The sequence below is a fragment of the Phyllobates terribilis genome, unplaced genomic scaffold (assembly GCF_046119375.1).
Source record: "Phyllobates terribilis strain yellow unplaced genomic scaffold, ASM4611937v1 Scaffold_1__5_contigs__length_1240528914, whole genome shotgun sequence".
Classification (NCBI taxonomy): Eukaryota; Metazoa; Chordata; class Amphibia; order Anura; family Dendrobatidae; genus Phyllobates; species Phyllobates terribilis.
In genome coordinates, this window is record NW_027362761.1 from 1,169,325,014 (window position 1) to 1,169,350,864 (window position 25,851).

The 25,851-nt window shown below is 47.2% G+C and overlaps 1 protein-coding gene across 3 annotated transcripts in view; it reads right to left on the minus strand.

Moving 5' to 3' along the window:
* Positions 1 to 4,083: 4,083 nt before the first annotated feature.
* Positions 4,084 to 25,851, minus strand: part of CD8A (CD8 subunit alpha) — a 40,172-nt gene continuing 18,404 nt past the window's right edge. For 2 of the 3 annotated variants that reach the window (XM_073649143.1, XM_073649144.1), the window contains 2 exons: positions 19,296 to 19,329; positions 4,084 to 8,665 (listed from right to left, as the gene is read on the minus strand). In XM_073649143.1, coding sequence (XP_073505244.1) covers positions 8,614 to 8,665; positions 19,296 to 19,329 — 86 coding nt within the window. In that variant the 3' untranslated portion in view covers positions 4,084 to 8,613. The remainder of the gene's footprint in view (positions 8,666 to 19,295; positions 19,330 to 25,851) is intronic. The other variant, XM_073649145.1, reaches the window with a different exon arrangement.

A 25,851-nucleotide genomic window follows, 5' to 3' on the forward strand; every position in this document is an offset into this window, starting at 1 on the left:
GCCTTTACATCACAAATGTGTCTGTTGACTTCATCACCAGAGGGTCAGGAGTGCAGAGCATGCTTAATCAGCCGGCAAAGAATGTCCTGATGCTGGCACAGGCTGCGCCAGGACTGTAATCCTTCATTGCATGTACCGTGCGTTCAGTAGTGAACTCTGCGTACGCATGCTCGCAGTGTAGGGAATATTTAAAGGACTGGTAGCTGAAGCCTACGATTTGGACTTTCAAAGATAATTTCCTACTGCATGAAGTTGAGAGAGCAGGAATTTTTTATAGTTTTTCTTTGTTGACTTCGGAATTTGTAGAATTAGCTGCGGGTTATCTGCAAATTTGCATTTGAATCCAGTATTCTCACCTTAAGCCCCCATCTCACATAGCAATATCGCTAGCGAGATCGCTGCTGAGTCAAGGTTTTGGTGACGCAACAGCGACCTCACCAGTGATGTCGCTATGTGTGACACTTTGCAGCGATCAGGCCCCTGCTGTGAGGTCGCTGATCGCTGCAAAGTGTCCTGGACCATTTTTTGGTCGTTGGCCTCCTGCTGGCCGGCACACATTGCTGTGTGTGACCAGCGGGACCAACGATCAGGCTGGTATCCATGATAAACAGCGGGTTACTAGGGGCACGCGTGCACTTAGTAACCCGCTGTTTACCATGGATACCACTCTGCTACGGTGCACGGGAGGTTACCGCTCACCTTAGCAGAGTCGTATCCATGATAAACATTGGGTTACTAAGTGCGCGTGTGCCCCTAGTAACCCGATGTTTATCATGGATACGACTCTGCTAAGGTGAACGGTAACCTCCCGCGCACGGTAGCAGAGTGGTATCCATGGTAAACAGCGGGTTACTAGGAGCACACGCGCACTTAGTAACCCGATGTTTACTATGGTTACCAGCCTGCTCCTGCTTCAGCAGCAGGCTGGTAACCGGGAGCAGGACATCGTGGAAAGATCCTTTCCACGATGTCGCTGCTCCCCTGATCGTTGGTGAGCCTGCCTGTTTGACAGCTCACCAGCGATGTATTAGCGACGCAGCAACGATCCCTGACAGGTCGTATCGTTGTCGGGATCGCTGCTGCATCGCTTAGTGTGACGGGGCCTTTACTACTTCAGCGGCCGCACTTGTCTTATCCTATGCTGGTCTGTATCTTGTCTTATCCTATGCTGGTCTGTATCTTGTCTTATCCTATGTTGGTCTGTATCTTGTCTTATCCTATGCTGGTCTGTATCTTGTCTTATCCTATGCTGGTCTGTATCTTGTCTTATCCTATGCTGGTCTGTATCTTGTCTTATCCTATGCTGGTCTGTATCTTGTCTTATCCTATGCTGGTCTGTATCTTGTCTTATCCTATGCTGGTCTGTATCTTGTCTTATCCTATGCTGGTCTGTATCTTGTCTTATCCTATGCTGGTCTGTATCTTGTCTTATCCTATGCTGGTCTGTATCTTGTCTTATCCTATGCTGGTCTGTATCTTGTCTTATCCTATGTTGGTCTGTATCTTGTCTTATCCTATGCTGGTCTGTATCTTGTCTTATCCTATGTTGGTCTGTATCTTGTCTTATCCTATGCTGGTCTGTATCTTGTCTTATCCTATGCTGGTCTGTATCTTGTCTTATCCTATGTTGGTCTGTATCTTGTCTTATCCTATGCTGGTCTGTATCTTGTCTTATCCTATGCTGGTCTGTATCTTGTCTTATCCTATGCTGGTCTGTATCTTGTCTTATCCTATGCTGGTCTGTATCTTGTCTTATCCTATGCTGGTCTGTGTCTTGTCTTATCCTATGCTGGTCTGTATCTTGTCTTATCCTATGCTGGTCTGTATCTTGTCTTATCCTATGCTGGTCTGTGTCCTGACCTCCAGTATTGACGTTACGCAACGATTTTAGTGTCCTAGTCTCCGGATGTGCTATAGGGCCTTCACTGCTCCTAACTGGGCTCTGATTATAGCTGAGCTTACACAGTTGTGTCTTTCCTTTCATCTTGGCTTGACACGGGGGCAGACATATCATTGGTGCAGCCTGTGCATCCGCACAGGGGCCCAAGAGGTAAAGGGGCCCATTTCTACCTCCAAAGCTGGTGGAATTGTGCATTATCATGAGTTATTGGATGCAAAGGGCCCATATACTGTTCTTGCAGAGGGGCCCTCTCCTGTATGTGTCTGCCAGTGCCTTGATGTATCCCAAGATGAGCAACACGAGATGACCGCATGTTGAAGTAATACATTAAGTTTATACCTTGAGAGATTGGAATCATTAAAGAGGTAATCCGGCGTCGCTCACTTCCACATCGGGAGGTGAACTAGACTCGTGATGTCTATTTGATATGTGCCGGGTTGCACGTGAGTGCGGTAGGTTTCATGCATTTACCCTGTTTGCATAAGAAAGGTGCACACGACCTGTCTGATAACGGTAGACGCAACGTAACCGGCTCCAATCATCTCCTGCTTCAGATGTTACCATGTTACCCTCTAAAGAAATTTGCTGAAAGGTAAGTGTCGTCACATCTATAGATGTGGAGAGGACATAGAATTTTTTTTAGTTTGGATGTTAATGGAGAAGACAAAGGCTCCTATTCATCTTTATATTTATGGCATTTTTATAGTAAAAATATCGATTTTGGGCATTTTTTTTTTGCACTGGATTCATTATTGTTTTTGCGCAAATATTGATTATAGTTTTCTTCGTCAATTTTTGTGTTTTCTCAAGAAAAGTGGCTGAGGCTTCCATTCTACTGATGTTTTCAGCTAATTCATCATCTGCTACTTTTAAAAATGACACAGACGTTTGTGCATTGGCACTCCAGGAAAGTACAAAACCTGTCTAAGGCAAATGCGCATGTGCCGCTTCCGGTCGCCATTTTCCTAAAGTACACCGCATTGAAAGTTCGGGGGCTCTGGGCTTTCACAAAATGTTGGCGGAGCCCCGCACCGCCGAACACCACCTTCTACCAGCCTGGGGCCCGCAGCATCACCCCACTCCTACCTCTGCCGAACAACACCTTCTACCAGCCTGGGGCCCACAGCATTGCCCCACTCCTACCTCCGCCCAACACCACCTCCTACCAGCAAGGGGCCCGCAGCATCACCCCATTCCTACCTTTGCCGAACAACACCTCCTACCAGCAAGGGGCCCGCAACATCGCCCCGCTCCTACCTCCGCCGAACACCACCTGCTACCAGCCTGGGGCCCGCAGCATTGCCCCACTCCTACCTCCGCCTAACACCAGCTCCTACCAGCCTGTTACCTGCAGCATCACCCCATTCTTACCTCCGCCGAACACCACCTGCTACCAGCCTGGGGCCCGCAGCATCGCCCCACTCCTACCTCCGCCATACACCATCTCCTACCAGCCTGGGACCCGCAGCATCTCCCCATTCCTACCTCCGCCAAACACTATCTCCTACCAACCTGAGGCCTGCAGCATCTCCCTACTCCTATCTCCGCCATACACCACCTCCTACCAGCCTGGGGCCCGCAGCATCGCCCCACTCCTACCTCCGCCGAACACCCCCTCCTCCCTCCTACCCGCCTGGGGCCTACAGCATCGCCCGTCTCCCACCTCCGCCGAACACCCCCTCCTACCAGCAAGGGCCCGCAGCATCACCCCATTCCTACCTCCGCCGAACACCACCTCCTACCAGCCTGGGGCCCACAGCATCGCCCCACTCCTACCTCCGCCATACACCACCTCCTACCAGCCTGGGGCCCGCAGCATCACCCCACTCCTACCTCCGCCTAACACCATCTCCTAGCAGCCTGGGGCCCGCAGCATCGCCCCACTCCTGCTTCCACCGCCAGCTTCCTGCAGCAGTGACCGTGCCACCTGGAACCCCACTCCTCCACCGCTTCCATAAAAGGAGATTATAAGATGCACCACCATTTTATTTAAAGAACATTTTTTCCTATTTTCCTCCCAAAATTTGGGGTGCGTCTTATATTCCGATGCATCTTACCATCCGCAAAATACGGTAAATAAAAATAGAGCTCACAGGAAAATACTACAATTAAAATACTATGTTTATTAGATGTGCCTTAAAAAGTCTACAAAGTAGAACTTAAATAGTGAAAATAAAATCTGGATAAACAATGTCCTGGTATGTCCTAAAACCCTTTGTGGAGAGGAGTACGAGTATACGGATAAATAAATTTGCTAAAGTGCCCTACAATGCCCTAGAAAAATGCACCCTACCTGGCCGCGGAGGTTGGCACCCTATTAATGCAAGTGGTGCCCCCGCTCAGCGAAGGCTTACCCTTACCGATATAAAAAATCATTATTCTGAACAGCTCTACCGAATAACATGGATCTGCGTGCTGATTAAATATCGAATAGCGCATGTCAATTTATACAGTCGTCTGCCCTAATATGAAGACAATCCTTTTGTAGCTTCTTGGAAGGGTTTGTGCGACTAAAGTAAAAAAAAGCAGAAAAGAGCAAAAATATATAAATAAATAGTGCCACATTCATCAAACAGCATGTTCCTTTTTGATGAATTTGGAACAAAACACAGAAAGACAAGGCAGAAAAATGACTTAAAAAAAAATAAATGCAATTGATGAATCCGGGGTTAAAGTGTTATACCCAAAAAATAATTGCAAAAATCCAGAACTTTTTGTGCAGATTTAGCTGCGAAGTGTTTATTGTGACTCATGTCCGTCATTAACGATTTCTGGAAACAACACTTGATAATTGAAAACCAGAAAATATTTGATTGGTTTATTGATAAGAAGAGATGTCTGTACAGTGCAGTAGCTTTCCGGCACAGGTGCGATCACGACACACTTTTGTAGACCAAAGTAGGGCGGCCGTTACATGCACATTTACATTTATGTCAACTGATACAAATGGAAAAACGTGTTGGAAATGTTTATTGTCGCTCTTAAAGAAGGGGTTTTCTCGCCTTCTAAACTGGGTAAAGTTGCAAAGTTGTGAAAACAATTTACTCATTTGTTAAAAATCCTCTGTGTCCTCAAGAATGGAGGAATGGAGATTACCAGCCACTGCTGCAGACTATCAGAGGTGGAAAGCTAAGCAGCGTTTACAAGCTCTTCGCTTCTCTGACGCTGGCCAGATCACCTGCTCGGGATAGCTTCAGTGCTGCTCTGTAGCTGCAGAGGCACAGGGGCTTCTGATTGCATCATGGCAGAGCGCACGGTCTGGACCAACGGTGCAGTGATGCTGCCAGACCCAACTGTCAATCATCAGGAGCGCAGGAAGACTGGAGGCAGGGGAGCGGTGCGCTCCTGAACATAGGACAACCCCTTTAATCTCACCCCCAACATAGGACGTACCGTTACTTCCCCTTCTTTGACGTAGGTGTGCATCATTCCTGGCAGCTGATGGCTGCTTTATGCATTCATCATCTACCTCTAACAGCAGCAAGTGGAGCTGAGCTCTTATCACTGCTGATAACCCCTTAAATTCCACTATCTCTGACAGCAGCATTTAAAGCGCATGGTCAGTGGATGTGCCGTTCCACGCACCCACAGATCCCCTCCGACATGATCGTGGGGTGCCGATGGGTTTCCATTGCAGCTGGTGGTCTGTTGAAGGCCCCTGTGTCTGGCATGATGGTGCTAAAGTGAAAACCTGTGTGTGACCGGCGTTTATAGAAGATTGTACGATCACAGGTTCAAGTCTATGATTCTATAAAGAGGCTGGACAGACATCTATCTGAGATGATTTAGTGAATCCTGCATTGAGTAGGGGGTTGGACACACTGACCCTGGAGGTCCTCTCCAACTCTAACATTCTATGATTCTAAGTCAAATAGTAAATAAAGTTTTATAAGGGTATGTGCACACGATGCAGAAATGAAGCAGAAAATTTCTGCATCATTTCTGCATCTCCCTGGCAGAAAAAACGCATGCAGATTGTGCATGCGTTTTTCCTGCAGAATACATGCGGATCCACATGCAGATTCACATGCGTTTCCGCATGCAGATTGACAAGCGCTTTCCAGGCGATTTTAGCATCACCTGGAAAGTGCTTGATAACTAGGTCACACTATATAAATCCATGCAAACAGCATGGATTTATACAGTGTGAACCGAGAGAGTGTATATACTTACCTCTGATGGCCCGCGCTGTCCTGCTCACTCCGTTCTCCCGGCTGCCGGCAACTTTGAATTGAAAGACCTGCCGACGTCAGCGTCACGTGACCCGTCACATGACTCTGACGTCACCGCAGGTCCTACAACTCACTGCAAGTGCCGGGAACCAAGCGGGAGCGCTGCACGGGCCGACAGAAGGTAAGAATACATTTATTTTTTATTTTATTCTTCTTTTTACAGCTTTTTTAATGGTACCTGGGTGTGGATGAGACTCTCCTCTCCTCCACACCCGGGTACCATCCGCACATTAGAACGCACCAATTACGCAAGTACAAATGCTGTCTTGCGGAATTGGCGCGTTCTAATGCAAGTCAATGGCGGCGAAATCGCCGCGTTTCCGCAAAATTAATTGACATGCTGCGGATTTTTGACCGCAGCGTTAACGCTGCGGAAAAATCCGCATCATGGGCACAGCACATGCGGATTTCCATTGGGGAACATTGCTGCCCTTCTACCATGCGTTTTTCATGCGTTTCCGCGGCGTTTACGCAACTGCAAAAACGCCGCGGAAACGCATGAAATACGCATCGTGTGAACACAGCCTAAAAATGTTTTTAAAATGATAAAAAAGTAAATCATCCCCTCCTTTTCATATTAAAAATACAGAAATAAAATAAAAAAGTACATATCTGTGGCATTACTGTGTACAGAAAATCCCAATCTATCAATATCTAAAATTAATTCACCTGATCGGTAAACGCTGTCAAAAGAAAAAATATGTTTTTTTTTTCGGTTGCTGCAATTTCAACAAAAAAAAAGGAAGACGCGATCAAAGCTTCCTATTTACTCCCAAACAGCAGCAATAAAAACATCAGCTCGCCACGCAAAAAAAAAAAACCACACAGCCCCATCAACGTACAGGTCTCAGAAAATGGCGACACAATCTCAAAAAAAATTTTTCTGCAAATTTCCACATTTTTGGGGATAAACTGTGTAATGCTTTATTACTCCTGAGGAGGCACTGTGGGGAAGTTGAGTGCAAATTTCCTTATATTTCATAACTGATTGCTCCATTCGCTCAGTCAAGTCCATGAGTTATTTTTCTTTCTTTTTTTTGGGGATCGTTCTATGGTGCATCTGAATCCAGCAAAGCTGAATTACAAATGATTTGCCGAATATTACAGGTTCCTAGACAGATCAGCCTAGTGATACGATAGAAGCACATTACTTCACATCTACGACGGAAACTCATCTTGACCAGAAGGTTCACAACGTGGTGAGCATGTGGCTCTTCTTTACCGCCCCTTACAATTCAGCGCAGGGATCTTGGGATCTTGGTGCATTTGAAGATTCACACATCTTCTCATTCTTAGTCCTAATAGTCCCATTCTACAGAAATCTAGACTGTTCCCAGGAATATCATTCTGTGCACCCACATTTGCATTTGACCCCAAAAATCCAACCTTGTGAATCAACAGGGCAAAGAATTTTTGTTTTGGTGACACTTAATGGACCATGAGCCAACAACTGCAAATCTGGAAAACCAAAGACCACCGACCTCAGACTGTTGTATCTTCAGACGTCAAGGTGTCCACATTATTAAAGGGGCAGTCTTATTTTCCTGTTTTACCTCTCAAATTGTTCCAAATATCAGGCCAATCGCCCTATGACAATGGGTTCCTACACCCAGAGTCCTAAATCCATGCCACGCCTGGTGGTCTTGTGACTTCTTGTTTTCTTCACATATCGGCGGCGGGGAGGGTCTGTTTCAGGAGCTCCCTATTCCCAGTGCAATGTTGTCCCACCTGCTCTTCAGTCACTGCTCTTCACTCTTACTTCCGAAAGGGATGGAGCGCTGGAAAGGACTGTCAATCAAAGACAAGAGGGAGGAACGTATGTACCGGAGTTGCTGTGCCAAGTGAGCCGTCAATGTGAGAGCAATGGACATGCAACGCAGGCTGGATCATGTGCGCCCCTAAAGGCACATGGACAAATTGGAAAATCTGCTTGGACTGATCTTTGGAGAAACCTGTCAATAAGTGTTCAAATACACTGCAGCGCCCCCACAGGAGAGAGACACTCTTTGTAGCCGCTTTCCACTCTGGTCTAAGGGATGAGAACCCCCACCAGTAGGACGTATGGAATGCATTTTCTGAAGTAGACAATCTCTTTAAAAAGTAAATGAAACCATCAGTATTTTTTGAAGGGTAAAAGGAATCTAGAACGCCCTGGGGAAACCCACCCAAAGTGGGGGAGATTATACAAACTTGAAGCTAACAGTGCTAATAACCACTGAGCCACCTTGCTACCTATTGATGTACATGCATTTGCATTAAGCTCAATAAATCTTTACACAAACCAGTGAAATCCTAATATAAGATGCGGCATCCAGAAATACATAATTAATGTCATAAGCGGTATATTTCTAGGCTTCCTGAAGAAATTAATAATTGTAACGTGGAGGCAGCAGTAAAAGCTTTATACAACAGCCGAGCATTGAGCGATGATGTGTCGGTGGTGTCTCGGGAAGCAGAAAGTCAATGAGTTCATCCTGTACATTACAAGGGTCTTTTTTGTAAGTTCATTATACCATTTTTCTCATCTGTGGGCCTGTAAAACAGAATTGTGAGCCATTAATTCGCGGAAGTTGTAACTTCTAAAGTTTACTGTAAAAATGAAAAGTTTGACAACTTTTTAATGTTCTTTGTATTTTAAAATATTAGTATGCTGACAGTAAATAGGAACATTTTTGTTTATATTTAGAGGCAGGAAACCTGAGACATACAAGAAAGTGTAGGCACACACGTCCTAATTAGTGATGAGCCAGCATACTCGCAAGTACTCAAGATGCTCAGAGCTCGCCAAGTACTTGCGAGATGCTCGGGCGGATGCTCGGGTCCCCTCTCTGCATGTTTGGCGCTCTTTAGAGCACCAATCAACATGCAGGGATTGCCTGCCACTCATTGTAATGCCGCTGCCATGTTGGTTGTGGCATTACAGTGATTGGCTGGCCGCACAGCGTCATTGGGTCTATATCAGACTTGGCGCCGCTATGCTCGTCACAGTCACTCCAGAGTCAGGCAGAGTAGGGAGAGCTGCTGCTGAGCTAGGGAGAGATTTGTTTGTATATTAGGTAGTGTAGGGAGAAAAACGGTACATTACACATATCCATCTTAACAAACAGTCCTTCTGAGGACTAACTAATCCATCTGCAGACATATCAGGCAGGCAGTGTATATAGGCAGGCAAGGTATATAGGCAGGCAGGCAGTGTATATAGGCAGGCTGTGTATATAACAGACTGCAGTGCACATAGCACAAGAGGCTCCATTCCAGTTCTGCCTTCTGCTGCTGTTAGATATTTCTATACAAAGGTCCAGGTCTCAGGGGCCAGGATTACTTTTCTTTGGATCTTAATCCTCATTATTTGCTTAAAAAGCAATCTAGAGAACACCGTTTTTCTACGCCCTTTGCTTGTTGGCACTGCAGAATACAGCCAGGTCCTTTCCATTTTACAGCACTAGAAATCCAGCTATTTAAAATCATATTTTCTCCGTCACACGGATCACATATACGTTTTCAAAAAATACTGCCATTTCTGGCCTCCATTAAAAATTTCCTTTAGTGTGTCATTGAAGCAATTCACAGCAGTTTGCTGTTCAAACTACTTACCTACAGGCCAGGTATTTAACACTCTGTTTTCTCCGTCACACGGATCACATATAAGTTCACACCGATCTCAGTCATTTGTGGGGAGCGTGGAACATACTGTCCTCCATTTAAAATGGGCAAGGCACGTGGCAAGGGACGGGGAACTGGACATGATGGTGATGGTGCATGCAGAGGCCGAGGACAAGACCGTGGTCAAGCTGAAATTGTGCCACAACAAACACCCACATCTTCTCGCCCGACCTTCCTGTCCCCATTCCTAGGGGACCGCAGCACACCACTATTGAACCCAGAGCAGTGTCAAAAGGTTGTTGGTTGGATAGCGGATAATGTTTCCAGTCACTTAGCCACCACCACCACCACCCTGTCTTCCCACATGGTCAAGTCTCAGTAGCCGTGAGTCTGGACCGCATATTCCTCACCCTGAACCTCCTTCCTCCCACCATGCCGAGTGCCTGGAGACAACTTATCCCACACTTGGACACTCTGAAGAGCTGTTCACTTTTCCATTTATAGATTCGGTCTCTCGCCCGGTCCACTTGAAGCGGGGCAAGAGGAGATCGCATGTAGCGATGCCCAAATATTTGAGCAGCCACTGTCACACGAAGGCGACGGTGGGAAAGTGTCACAAGAGGTGGACGATGATGAGACACAATTGCCAGAAAGTCAGGAGGAGGATCAGGGTGCGGAAGTGGAAGACGAGGTGGTGGATGATATAGTAACTGACCCAGCCTGGCAGGAGGACATGCAGAGCGAGGACAGCAGTACACAGGGGGAGGGAGGCAGAGCACCCCAACAGGCAGGAAGAAGCAGTGTGGTGGCCGCAGACAGAAGGCAGACAACCGTTCCCTGTAACACCAACACGAAGAAAATTGCCAGTACAACTGTTAAGTCTTCCCGAGTCTGGTTGTTTTTAAAGACTCTGTCGATAACCCCATAAAGGCCATTTGCACCACCTTCCAGGCCAGCATCAGCAGGGGTGGCAAAACGACCAGCCTGACCACCACCAGCATGATCAGGCACATGGCAGCAAAGCACTCGACTTTGTGGGCCGAACCACAGGGTCCAGGAACAGTGTCTGCAGGTGGCACTTTTGCTTCTTCCGCTGTTGTGCATGCAAGCCAATCCCCTGTCCATGGTGCATGCGAAGATGCCTCCTGCCCTGCACCTGTCATTGCACACTCTCAAGTAACAGCATCAGGAAGCACGTCCATGTCCTTGTCCCAGCGCAGCGTTCAGTTGCCCATACCCCAGTCCTTGGAACGCAAGCGCAAATATGCAGCCAACACCCCACAGGCCACACTACTAAATTCTTACATTTCACGACTGCTTGCGCTCGAAATGTTGCCATTTAGGCTCGTGGAGACGGAAGTATTCCGCAACCTGATGGCGGCGACCATCCCTCGGTACTCCGTCCCCAACCGCCACTATTTCTCCCGGTGGGCCGTCCCCGCATTACACAAGCACGTGTCCCAAAACATTAGCCATGCCCTCAGCAATGCAGTTACTGCGAAAGTCCACTTAACCACGGACACATGGACAAGTGCTTGTGGGCAGGGATGGTACATCTCGCTGATGGCACACTGGGTTAACATAGTGGAAGCCGGGACCCAGTCGGACCTTGGGACGGAACACGTCCTCCCGACGCCAAGGATTGCGGGCCCTAGGCCAATCAGGGTTGCCCCCACGGTCTACAGCTCCTGCACCTCATCCTCCTCAGCCTCCTCCTCCTCTTCAGCCTCCATCTCTGAAATGACCACATCAGTCACAAGCTGGAAGCACTGCAGCACAGCCTCGGCCAAGCGGCAACAGGCTTTGCTGAAGCTAATATGCTTAGGTGACAAACCGCACAATGCTGAAGAGTTGTGGACAGCTCTGAAAGAGCAGGCAGATCTGTGGGTCACACCGCTGAACCTACAGCCAGGCATGGTCGTGTGTGACAATGGGCGGAAACTGGTGGCAGCTCTGAGGCGAGGCGAGCTCACACACGTACCATGCCTGGCCCATGTGTTTAACCTCGTGGTTCAGCGGTTTCTCAGATTCTACCCGGAGCTGCCAGATCTGCTTGTTAAAGTACGCCGCCTGTGTGCCCATTTTAGAAAGTCACCTACAGCTTCCTCTGCCCTTGCCGTGTTTCAGCTGCGTTTGCAGCTTCCTGCTCACAGACTGGTGTGTGATGTCCCCACTGCAGATGTTGGGAAGGATTTGTGAGCAGAAGAGGGCAGTTGTTGAGTACCAGCATCAACAAGGCCGTCGGTATTCAGTTCAGACTCCACACATAAGACCTCAGGAGTGGACATGGATGTCAGACATATGTACCATCCTCCAAAACTTTGAAGACTCCACCAAGATGGTGAGTGGCGATGACGCCATAATTAGCGTCACCATCCCGCTTCTCTGTCTTCTGAAACGCTCTCTGCTCACAATCAAATAGGATGCATTGCAGGCGGAGCACGTTGAGATGGAGCAAGGAACCATACAGGGTGATTACACACAGCCCAGCCTCATCTCATCCCAAAGTGGATTGGGTGACAATGAGGAAGAGGAGGAGGAGGAGGAAAGGAGGAAGGACAGGAGCTAGTTTCAGGCACTATAGACGGTACTACCTGCACAGCTGTCATACCGTCTGTTCAGCGTGGATGGCCAGAGGACAGAGAGGAGGAGGAGGAGAGCATGGTCAGTCACCCTCTTGGTGAGGACACGGAAGTCTTGCCTGTTAGTAGTCTGGCACACATGGCTGTTTATGTTACGCTGCATTTCCCATGACCCTCGCATTCTCAAAATTTTGGGTGACAGTCATTACTGGTTGGTGACACTTCTAGACCCATGCTACAAGGAGAACTTTATATCTCTTATTCCTGAGGCGGACAGGTCTACAAAAATGGGGCAGTACCAGAAGGCCCTTGTTGCGGAACTATTAAAAAAATTCCCATCTGAAAACGCTGGCGGCAGAGGGCACACTTCGTTGGACAACCAAGGAGTACAGGCGAGAGAGAGACAACTTCAATCCAGCAGAGGCAGGGGAACACTGTCAAAGTTCTGGGAGAGTTTTCTCAGCCCCTCCCATCGCACAGGCCCTGAGGCGCGGGGTACTCTCACAAGGAGTGCAAAGTTTGGGAGTACCTTGCCGGCCGTACCAACGTGATTCCTCTGTGCCTTATAATTATTGGGTATCCAAGCTGGATACGTGGAATGAACTGGCTCTCTACGCCTTGGAGGTCCTGGCCTGCCCTGCCGCCAGCGTTTTATCAGAGCGGGTTTTTAGTGCCGCTGGTGGAATTATAACTGATAAGCGCATCCGCCTGTCAACTGAAAATGCTGACAGGCTGACTCTTATAAAAATGAACACGGGCTGGATTGGGCCAGACTTCTCAACACCACCGAATGATAGCAGCGTAACATAAACTCAAATCCAGTGTCTTTTCTTGGGAGGTGTATTCCCATGCACCTTTTCACACCCAGACATGGCTATACGCTTCCTGATTTTGGCTATTTGCTCTTGTCCTCCTCCTTCTCCTCATCCTCCACCACCATATCACCAGGGTGACCGTGGTCCATGATGCAAAACCCACATAATTTTTTTAAAGGGTGTTCATGTATACCCCTGAGGGGTAAATGTTTGTCAGCCCATACACTTAGTGCATGGGCATTACAAGTATAGGAGGCCCGCTCCTTTCTAATGGGAACATTTTTTTATGAGGCCCTCCTCCACGTCTCTTCCAAGGGGCATTGGACTGCCTCCAAATTTTTGGCAACCCTTGCATTCACTGCATAGGCCGACACTATGGGAGACCCACTTCCTAATAATGGGAACATTGTTTTGAGGAGGCCCTCTGACCTCCATGTCTTTTCCAAGGGGCATTGAAGTGCCTCCAAATTTTTGGCAACCATTGCATTCACTGCATAGGTAAACACAATGGAGACCTACTTCTTAATAATGGGAATATTGTTTTCAGGAGGCCCTCCTCTAAGTCTCTTCAAAGGGGTATTGGAGTGCATCCAAATTTTCAATGTGGTATTGGGGTGTGTCCAAATTTTGGGCAGCCCTGGCACTCACTGCATATGCAATAATAGTATAGGAGACCCACTCTTTAGTAATGGGAACAATAAAACATAGCCGGCTGATTGCTCTCTAAGAATAGTGAGGGCCGACTGCTGGTCCTTTAAGAATAGTAAAGGCTGCCTGATAGCCCTATAAAAATAGGCTTTGTGACTTTCAGAGTCCCTCCTTCATAAATGAAACACGATGTGTCTGATGATATCTCACACATCACATGGTCAGATAAGGTTGAAAAATGTTAAAATGACATTTCCTGGTGAATGCATTTGTCACGGTTGAAAGCAATGCAACAGTGAAAAAACGCATAAAAAATGCTACGTGTGAACATAGCCCAAGGTGTGGAGGAGCATTTTTGTTTTTGGTTATTTATTTTGCTTTATATACAAGTCATTGCCCTGGAAAGGATGTTCCTGAACATATTTCCCAGGAAAATCCATTTTGGTTTCGTTTTGGTATGTTTTATTGTGAGTCCGTAAAAGTGGCGTAATACTCTGACAACGTTGTTGACAGAAGTGACCTGAGAGACAGAAATGTTTCCAGAGGTCTTTCCCATGCTGTCCCCATGTCATTTGAGCACTGTTCCCGTCGATTTGGGCAATTTTTAGGCCCTCTGTAGACCGCCGGAGGGAGCCTCCTGAAAAATGCTCGAGTTTCCCATAGACTTACATTGGGCTCATTGCTCGGGTCGAGCACCCGAGTATTCCAATGTGCTCGACCCGAGCAACGAGCACCCGAGCATTTTAGCTCATCACTAGTCCTAATCATTAAATTCCGGTTTCTAATTCTGCCCCATCGCCTCTAGTGTATAACATCCAGCCCCTCGCCCCCCAGTGTATAACATCTGGCCCCTCGTCCCCGGTGTATAACATCTAGCCCCTCGTCCCCCAATGTATACATCTGGTCCCTCACCCCCGGTGTATAACATCCGGCCCCTCGCTCCCCGGTGTATAACATTCGGCCCCTCGCCCCCCGGTGTATAACATCTGGACCCTTGCCCCCGGGTGTTTAACATCCAGCCCCTCGACCACTGGTGTATAACATCTGGCCCCTCACCCTCGGTTTTTACCATCTGGCCCCTCACCCCCCGGTGTATAACATCCAGCCCCTTGCCCCCTAATGTATACATCTGGTCCCTCACCCCCGGTGTATAACATGTGGCCTCTCGCCCCCGGTGTATAACATCCGGCCCCTCGCCCCCCGGTGTATAACATCCGGCCCCTCGCCCCCCCCGTGTATAACATCCGGCCCCCCGATGTATAACATCCGGCCCCCTGCTCACCGGTGTGTAACATTCGACCCCTCAACCTCCAGTGTATAACATCCAGCCACTCACCCTCGGTTTATACCATCTGGCCTCACCCCCCGGTGTATAACATCCTGCCCCTCGCCCCCCAATGTATACATCTGGTCCCTCACCCCCGGTGTATAACATCAGGCCCCTCGCCCCCCGGTGTATAACATCCGGCCCCCCGCTCACTGGTGTATAACACTCGGCCCCCCGCTCATCGGTGTATACCATCCGGCCCCTCACCCTCGGTTTATACCATCTGGCCCCTCACCCCCCGGTGCATAACGTCCGTCCCCTCACCCTCCGGTGTATAATGTCCGGACGCTTGCCCCCCCGGAGTATAACATCCCGCCCCTTGCCTCCTGATGCATAACATTCGGCCCCTCGCCCCCCGGTGCATACCATCCGGCCCCTCGGCTCCCAGAGCATAACATCTGGCCCCTCGCCCCCCCAGTGCATAACATCTGGCCCCTTGCCCCCCGCTGTATAGCATACGGCCCCTCACCCCCCAGTGTATAACATCCGGCCCCTCGCTCACCGCTGTATAACATTCGACCCCCCGCTCACCGGTGTATAACATCCGGCCCCTCACCCTTGGTTTATACCATCTGGCCCCTAACCTCCCGGTGCATAACGTCCATCTCCTCGCCCCCCCCCCGGTGCATAACATCCAACCCCTCGCCCCTGGTGCATAACATCTGGCCCCTTGCCTCCCATAGTATAACATCCAGACCCTTGCCCCCCACAGTATAACATCCGGCCCCTTGCCCCCAGCGTATAACCTCCAGCCCATCGCCCTAGGTATATAACATCTGGTCCCTCGTCCCTTGGTGTATAACATCCGGCCCCTCGTCCCCTGGTGTATAAATTCCGTCCCCTCGTCCCCCGGTGTATAACATCCGGCCCCCCGCTCACTGGTGTATAACATTCGGCCCACCGCTCACCGATGTATAACATCCGGCCCCTCACCCTCGGTTTAAACCATCTGGCCCCTCACCCCCCGGTGCATAATGTCGGTCCCCTCGCCCTCCGGTGCATAACGTCCGGCCCCTCGGCCCCCCAGTGCATAACATCTGGCCCCTCGCCCCCCGGTGCATAACATCTGGCCCCTCGCCCCCCCGGTGCATAAGATCTGGCCCCTCGCCCCCCAGTGCATAAGATCTGGACCCTCGCCCCCCGGTGCATAACATCCAACCCCTTGCCCCTGGTGCATAACATCTGGCCCCTTGCCTCCCATAGTATAACATCCGGCCCCTTGCCCCCCACAGTATAACATACGGCCCCTTGCCCCCAGTGTATAACCTCCAGCCCATCGCCCTAGGTGCATAACATCCGGTCCCTCGTCCCTTGGTGTATAACATCTGGCCCCTCGTTCCCCAGTGTATAAAATCCGGCCCCTCGTCCCCCAGTGTGTAACATCCAGCACTTCCAGTGTAACAAGTCCATTAATGACATTTTTTCCTCCTAAATCTTCCCTCATCACCTGTGAGTGATATTATTGAGAAGTGGAAGGAATTGCAGCAACTCCCCCCATGACATTACAGAATGGGGGGGCCGAGTGCTGAGAAGCAGAGGGCCAAAAATTCAACAATGCTCTGCTGACTCTATAAATGCAGAGTCCAGACCTCCTCTGGTATCAGCACAAACACTGTGCACCCGCCAGGAGCTTCATGGCCGAGCAGCTGCATGCAGCCTTACATCACCAAGCACAATGCCAATGCGTCGGATGGATTGGTTAAAACAGCCACTACTGGACTCTGGAGCAGAATAAAGATTAGGGAAAACTTATTTTCTGTTCTCCATGACTGTACTCCATGACAGTGCACAAGATCCATAAATAATGGTTGGAGGAGTTTGGTGGAAGAACATGAGCAGCAGCACTGAGCCCCGACCTCAATTTGCAAATTGGCATAATTTGCTAATATATGTTAATTAAGAAAGGAGCCCCAACCTCAAGATATCGGCACCAAAACCGCACTCTCCAGGAGACGGCTTCCCGTGTCAGCACATGGCCAGCAATGTGTGTCAAAGGGGCTGGCCGACTGACTCATTTCAATATCTAAGCCAGCCCCCTTCCTGACCTATTGCGGACAGTGAATGGCCTGGTTTAGCTATTGAATTGATTGGATAGGATTACCGAACAGCAATCATGGGAATCTCATTTTCCTTATAGATGCGGGTCCCGGAGGTGAGAACTATAAACTCTCCCTAGGAAATGTTGGTTATTGCGATGTGCAACGTGAAAAATTGTCCAACGCATAAAAGAAAAGGTAATGAAACAAAACTTTGCTGTGGTTTCGTTAATGAAGGAAATGAAACTTCTCTATTGTCAGGTTGTTTTTCTGTCTGTATATACTGTGATACCATACTGACCACAGCCGCTCTATAGACTGAACTCCTCAACTAACAAGAATTTACTCTTCTCGATGTTTCTATCTTCTAACCACCAGTGGTGGAAATATGGACGTGTACATTTACCGACCACATAGCCTGTACTGTATAACTGGCGTACAACCACGTAGACTGTACTGTATAACTGGCTGTATAATTCACTAGTTGTAACCCTATGGGCAGTGTGTGACTCCATGAGGCACAATGTGGCTGTATCTAGGAGCTATCTGGCACCAGGAATATTGTATGACATCGATGCATCATTTAAAAACCTGGCAACAACCAAAATTCTCCAGTTTTTGCTTTTATTATTTTAACTTTTTTTTAATATCACACATATGGTTCCATGGTGCTCATATCTATGGTCTTTACCAAGGATCCTCTGGGGCGTGTCCATAGCCTGCTCTGCATGATTACCCTCTGAGCACCTCCCTGTTGGCAAAGACCATAAAAATTAGCACTGAATATAATGGACCATATCTCTGCAACCGTATGGCGGATATAAAAAAGGAAAAAAGTGAAATACTCAGGAGGAGTAGTGGGAATAAAATAAGAGCAAAAACTGGACATTTTAGACAGACAAATGATGCCAGATTTGATGGAACAGTATGATGTAAAAAAAAAAGGAACACTCAGGGGAGCAGCGGGAATAAAATAAGATCAAAAACTGACTTTTTACTTTACATTTATGTGGACACAGACTTGCGTTATATTGGCAACATTTTGCAATAATTTTGTGTTAAGTGTATGAAAAAGTGGGAAAAGGATTCAGTAGATTTAGGTCCTGATTTATCATTCTCGATGCACCTTTTTCTCTGGGAGTAAAAATGGTTCCAGTGACTTTTATTTTAGCTCCTTGTTTTTTATTTCATTTGCACCTTTTTTTTAAACCCGACTTTACTATAATTTGTCTGTTCTTTTTTTGTTTGGCATTATAGGCATTATAGCTGTGGTTTTCTTTTTTTTTTTACCTGATTAATCATTTGTGACTTTTCAAGACATATTTTTTCACAACTGCACTGGAGTACAAAATCTGTCTAATTTTATTTTTGCGCACTTGATAACCGACGTGGGACATTTTTAAGGAAAATGTGACTGTTTGCTGTAAAAAAGTCGCAAAAAAGGTAAAAGAAAAAAAAAAGAGCATTGTTGATTTTGCGCAAAATTTCTAAACCCAAATGCGCCGTTTTGAAAAATTTGCTGCAAAAAACAGCAACAAATATCACAATACAAAAAAGAAGAGAAGTCATATAAAAAAAACAACAACCCATAAATGATGAATAGGGTCTTTAGTGTCCTATGGCTTTATAGGGCTTTATCTTGCAAGAAGAACCACAACCGTTAATGTATTTTAGACTCCAGTTAAAAATGTAGTTTTGATTTTTTATTTATTTTTCTAGGGAAAATTTTTGGCTGTGCAAAATTGTTGAAACTCTTGGTGTTTTTATGCCAGGCCCAACCAGCCCTTTCAAATTTTGTGAAAAGTTGGTGGAGCTTTACAGGGAGGGGGCTCCAACAAATTCATCCTAAGTTGTAGTTTACACCACAAAAGTGGCGAAAATTATGAAAAAACTGCACTCCACTCCCCGGGTGCACTACATCTAAAAAATGCTCCAAATTCATTAAGAGACGCACACTTCTTAATGAATTAGGCACATCTTACTCCAGCGCTCCCTTCATCAAGACTGGGGTTCAAAACGCCCCCTTCATCAAGACTGGCGTGCAAAGTGGCAATCTTGATGAATCGGATCCTATATCTTTATGTTGTTGTAGTTGTATTGCGTTAGGTTTCTTATGTTACTTTGAGGACATTGGTTTCTGAGAAGTTCTCACCTAGGTTTACACCGGCATCGCCTTTTTCTTGTCCCTAAAAAAATAAAAAATAGATTACAAACTAAAACATGGACTACTGTCATTAATCAAATAAACTAGATGTCGCATGGTTTGTAGAGTCTTAAGTGACCCCAAAAAAAGAGCAAATAATAGGAATTGTAGAGTTTCATGCAAATGTTTCGGCTTGTATTATGTGTTCTTTACACTTTTCTGTCTGTAGGTTTCCTATCATTTCATCTTGTTAATAAACTCCTCAAAAAAAAATTAAGGGAGCTTTTGCACATCAATTAAACTTCAGTGGTATCAATCTCCAGTTCGAAGCATATTCGATTGTAAATGAAGGCCACTTGCTTGGTGCAAATGAAAGTGACACAAGTGTACTGGAGAGGAACATTAAGGAAACCCTAAAAAAGGGAATGGTGCAGGTGGTGGCCACAGACAAGTCCTCTCTCCATATCCCTCCTGACTGATCTTTTCTAGTTTCACATTTTACTAGAGTCCTTGTCACTACTGGTAGCATAAGGTGGTATCTGCAGTCCATTCTGGGTGCAAAATCCAGCTTCTCCAAGATGACACATCCATTGGTGCCATTGGAAGAAGGTTTTCCATGTCTCAATAGCATGGAGCAGATACCAGGGCTTGTGCCATTTCACGTGAAAAAGTCTGGAGATGCCATGTTGAACATTATGCTTTCTCCAACATCCTTCAACATGACTGGTTTGGCGGTTGGTCAATGATGGTCTGGGAAGGCATGTTCTTGGAGGGTCACATTAACCTCCACCTTGTAGCCAACTGTACTCTGACTCATCTTAGGTACTGTAGCATCGGCGTCTCTGCCCCCTGCCAGGCAGAGACGCCGTCCCTCTCACCTCCTTGCTCCCCGCGCGGCTTCCTCCAGCGCTCCTCTTCCTGCTGCTGCTGTTGGCGCGTGCTGCTTCCCGGGCACTGTGCTTAGGGCGCGCGCTCCCTCTCTCTTAAAGGGGCCGAGCGCGCCGTCCTAAGGAGTCCCCGGCCAATAGCCGGAGGACCTCCCATATATAAGGCACCTCCTCCAAAATGGAGGTGCCTGAGCAATAGTAGATGCACAGTATACTTACCTCTGCTTCAGCCCTCAGGTCTAGTTGCCAGCCTGACTACTGTTTCAGTCCGCCAGCCTGACTACTCTCCAGCCCGACAGTCTGTCTTCCATTCAACCCGCCAGTCTGTCTATGGGCAAGTCCGCCTGCTTACCAGGAAGCACCTGCCAGTTACCTGCCTGCTACCTGCCGTGCCTGCTAGCCCGCTCACCTGGGTGCACTCGCCTGTTACCTGCTTGTTACCTGCTAGCATACCTGAAGGCTCGGCCGTCACTTGCCGTGACCACCTGATAGCCTACCTGGAGGCTCCTGCTGTCACTTGCCATGACCACCTGTCTGCTAACCTAGAGACTCCAGCCTGCTCTGCCGTCACTTGCCGTGACCACCTGATAGCCTACCTGGAGGCTCCTGCTGTCACTTGCCGTGACCACCTGTCTGCTAGCCTAGAGACTTCAGCCTGCTCTGCCGTCACGTGCCGTGACCACCTGTCAGCTAACCCAGAGACTTCTGCCTGCTTGTTGTGCCCATGCGCTATACTGGTCAGTCCCAGTCATCTGACCCGTAGGAGCCACCTGCTCTCTTACAAGGTCATCCCCAGAGTAGCACCTGGTCCCTCTGCTCGGTCCCTCCCTGGTCACGGAGTCGTTAGCCGCCGTACGACCAGGGTCGGTCTGAGTTGATACTTAGTTACACAACTCTGGGTCCCTCCTTGCACCGCGGCACAGAGGTTCCACCACCCGGATCCGTAACAGGTACCAGGATGAAATCCTCAGAGCCATTGCCATCCTTACTTTGGTGCATTGGGTCTTGGGTTCCTCCTTGTGTAGGACAATCCCCGGCCTCATGTGGCCAAATTGTATAGCCAGGTCTTTGTTGAGTAGGACATAGATGCCATTGACTGGCCCTCATGTTCCCCGCAACCTGAATCCAGTAGGAAACCTGCATTCAAAAAAACAAGATATGCCACAGACTGTCCAGGAGCTCTTTGACGTCCTGATCCAGGTCTGGGAGGAGCTCTCCTAAGACACCATCCACAATATTATCTAGTGAATGCAAGGACATTGTCAAAAGTGCACACAGACGAGTGGGGGCCATAAACTACCGAGCCACATTATGAAATACCATGATGAAATTCATGCAAACTGGATCAGATTCAGAATTTTTTACTTTGATTTTCAGGTAACTTGGAATCCAGGCTTCAGTTGGTTGATGATATTGGTTTCCATTGATCGTTGATGCGTCATTTTGTTCTCAACAAATTACACAATTTATATCAGTAGAGATTCTCAACTTGAATCTTTCATCTGTCGAGATCCAATGTGGGATTTAAAGGGAATACAGTATGTCTGCAGTTTTTTTTGCTATGTAATCCGAGAGCTACATGTTATAGGGGTTGAGAACCTGATTCCAGTGATGTGTCACTTACTAGGCTGTGTTTTTTGTTTCAATACAATCAGTGTTTTATCAGCAGATTATCACTAGAGGACTAGGTGTCTCATGCCTCCTGGTCCAACCACGCCTCCACCACTGATTAGCAGCTTTCTGACAATGCACACAGAAGTGGCCAATCAGTGGTGAGGGCGGGGTTATACACAGGATGCTGCCAATCAGTGGTGAGGGCAGGGTTATACACAGGATTCTGCCAATCAGTGGTGAGGGCGGGGTTATACATAGCTCAGCATTCTGAGCTGTGCTTGATCTGCAGCAGAGAAAACTCTGATTCTATCATAACTGCTGCACACAGTAAACTAAGTGATACATCGCTGGAATCAGGGTCTCTGTCCTTACCTCAAGTTGCTGCCAGATTACAAAGCAAAAATCTACTGACAGATTCCCTTTAAGTCTTCCCTTCTTTTTCTTGACCAGTATATTTTTTCTTTATATATTTATAATGGTTGTATTGATTGTCACCTTTCAATTAGCGTCTCAGAAATTGATGGATGGTGCTGGTATAATATTGGGTTGGATTATATATGGAGTATCTATCTCATTTTTTCTCTACTCTGAGTAATAAGTGCAATGTGGAAAATTCTGGGTTCTGTGAAATGTGCAAAAAAAAACAAACGACTGTAAGTCATGATGTGAGAAATGTCACCGGTCTGAGAACAAGCTTCTCTTTGATCGCACTAGATATAATCTTACAGAGGGTCACAGATGCCAAAAAACAGATGTCACAGAAGTCACAAGTTAAAGTTACCAACCACATACACTGTGCTCCACATTATTATGCAAAAAGTGTTTAGGAGTGATAAGGTAAGAATTTGTTTGTTTGTCAGTTAAACTCATTGATGGTGATGTGTGTCAGGGCTCTTTATATCACAGTAAGCAATTGCAGACACCTGTGCTAATTAGTTTGGCAGGTGTGTCCAATGAAAGGCAAGACTACTTAAGACGGCTGTCCCACATTATTAAGCAGCCTACATTTTCTGGCAAAATGGGAAAGAAAAAGGATGTGTCGGCTGCTGAGAAGCAACAAGTTGTGGAGTGTTTAGGTCAAGGCATGACTACAATCAACATTGTGCGATGATCAGGATGAAGTGTCTTGGCAATCAAGAGGTATGCAGCTGATTCACAGTACACACATGTGCGTGCTGATAAGGGCAAATTGAGGACTCTTTCCTACAGGCAATTACCTCAGGTTAAAAGAGCAGCGGCAAAAAAGCCTTGTCATAGCAGCATATTAGAAGAACCCGGCACTCAAGGAATTTAGAAAATTGGGTATAAAGTTTTTAATGAAGTAGGTACAATCAAATAAACAAACGTTTCGGTCCCTCGGGACCTTCATCAGTGTACTACAAAAACAAGAAAACAACAAACAAACACACAGTTACATATGGTAATGATCATGTGTTCTGCGAACGTCGGTTGACATTGTCAGAGGAAAACATAAACAAGTGCAATCCTTGTAAGTCAAAAGGCTACCTTCATAGGGCGACACGAAGGGAGGAAGGGATCAGGGAGGAATTAAGAAGGATGTCCCATGGGAAATGTGCGAAAAAAGAAAGAGGTAACATACCAAGGTACGGGTCATGAGGGTGGAAAAGGAATCCACTAAGATTGCTGTAAAGCAGAAATGAGTACATTTAAAAAAAGGAACTATATAGGAAACAAGGGAGAAAGTAGAAATACAGAGAAGGGGCATACCTGAGCTAGGAACTGGAACATATACCGAGGAGTATAGGCCAGGAAAGGTACGTCAGTAGAGAAAGCTGTAATAGGATATCACAAATGAGAGAGGCTTTTTGAAAAGACCACAGGCTCAGGGGGCTGAAGGAGGGTGACACATACCTGGAAACTGAGGTACAGAGTAGAATGCAGACGCGGTATCCACCGCTTGTCAAAGGTGATGCAGTGTATGAGGTGTCACCCTGGGGTTATATATGTGGTGGGAATAAGGGGAGGAGGTGTGTGTCATGAGCGGTGGGACGCTGGAGTGCGCGCTGCCGAGAGGACCTGAACCGGAAGTGACGCGAACGCGCGTCATCGGGTCACATGATAATCACATGAACGGAAGTATCCCATGTTTGCGTTCCAGGAGGAGAGCGGTGCGTTCCACTGCTTGTAGAAGGTGTGTGGCTTGGTATAGGAAGCAGGTAGGAGGTGAAATCTCGAGAGGGGACATCCATAGGGAGCAGGGAAGGAGGTGGAGGTATTAGGAAGGTTGCTGGGGAGAGAAAAGGGGGACAACACATTAAAAACCATAAGCATGTACATGAGGAACAAGAGAGTGAGGGTATGCTCTAAGTATATTAATTGTTCTAGATAACTTTACAAATGCAGTATTATGCAAGACAGAACAAATCATACAGAATTATGTAAAGCATAACCAATTGTACAGAATGGGAATGGAGTCCATCACTAAATACGTACTGAGAAAATCCCATTATAAGCGCGGCTAGCTGTGTGCTAGTGTTCATTGTAGACCAATTAAATGAAAGAGAGCAGGTCGTAGTCCCGATTGAGTCCTTTCGGGGATAATGTTTGAAGTTCATGAATCCAGAAAGATTCACGGCGTTTAAGCATACGGGATTTTCTCAGTACGTATTTAGTGATGGACTCCATTCCCATTCTGTACAATTGGTTATGCTTTACATAATTCTGTATGATTTGTTCTGTCTTGCATAATACTGCATTTGTAAAGTTATCTAGAACAATTAATATACTTAGAGTATACCCTCACTCTCTTGTTCCTCATGTACATGCTTATGGTTTTTAATGTGTTCTCCCCCTTTTCTCTCCCCAGCAACCTTCCTAATACCTCCACCTCCTTCCCTGCTCCCTATGGATGTCCCCTCTCGAGATTTCACCTCCTACCTGCTTCCTATACCAAGCCACACACCTTCTACAAGCAGTGGAACGCACCGCTCTCCTCCTGGAACGCAAACATGGGATACTTCCGTTCATGTGATTATCATGTGACCCGATGACACGCGTTCGCGTCACTTCCGGTTCAGGTCCTCTCGGCAGCGTGCACTCTAGCGTCCCACCGCTCATGACACACACCTCCTCCCCTTATTCCCACCACATATATAACCCTAGGGTGACACCTCATACACTGCATCACCTTTGACAAGCGGTGGATACCGCCTCTGCATTCTACTCTGTACCTCAGTTTCCTTCCAGGTATGTGTCACCCTCCTTCAGCCCCCTGAGCCTGTGGTCTTTTCAAAAAGACTCTCTCATTTGTGATATCCTATTACAGCTTTCTCTACTGACGTACCTTTCCTGGCCTATACTCCTCGGTAATGTTCCAGTTCCTAGCTCAGGTATGCCCCTTCTCTGTATTTCTACTTTCTCCCTTGTTTCCTATATAGTTCCTTTTTTTAAATGTACTCATTTCTGCTTTACAGTGATCTTAGTGGATTCCTTTTCCACCCTCATGACCCGTACCTTGGTATGTTACCTCTTTCTTTTTTCGCACATTTCCCATGGGACATCCTTCTTAATTCCTCCCTGATCCCTTCCTCCCTTCGTGTCGCCCTATGAAGGTAGCCTTTTGACTTACAAGGATTGCACTTGTTTATGTTTTCCTCTGACGATGTCAACCGACGTTCGCAGAACACATGATCATTACTATATGTAACTGTGTGTTTGTTTGTTGTTTTCTTGTTTTTGTAGTACACTGATGAAGGTCCCGAGGGACCGAAACGTTTGTTTATTTGATTGTACCTACTTCATTAAAAACTTTATACCCAATTTTCTAAATTCCTTGAGTGCCGGGTTCTTCTAATATAGTACTTTGGGCTTGGTACCTTACCCGTGCACCAAGAACAAATCAGGAGTGCGGTAGTTTTTGTATTTTTGTCATAGCAGCAGACAAGTTTTTGAAGCTGCTGGTGCCTCCAATTTCCCCCGAACAACAAGATGCAGGGTCCTTCAGAGGTTTGCAGCTGTGCGTACGCCATCCTGTTGACCTCCTCTATCCACTGCACACAAGCAGAAACGGCTCCAATGGGCCAAACAATACATGAAGACTGACT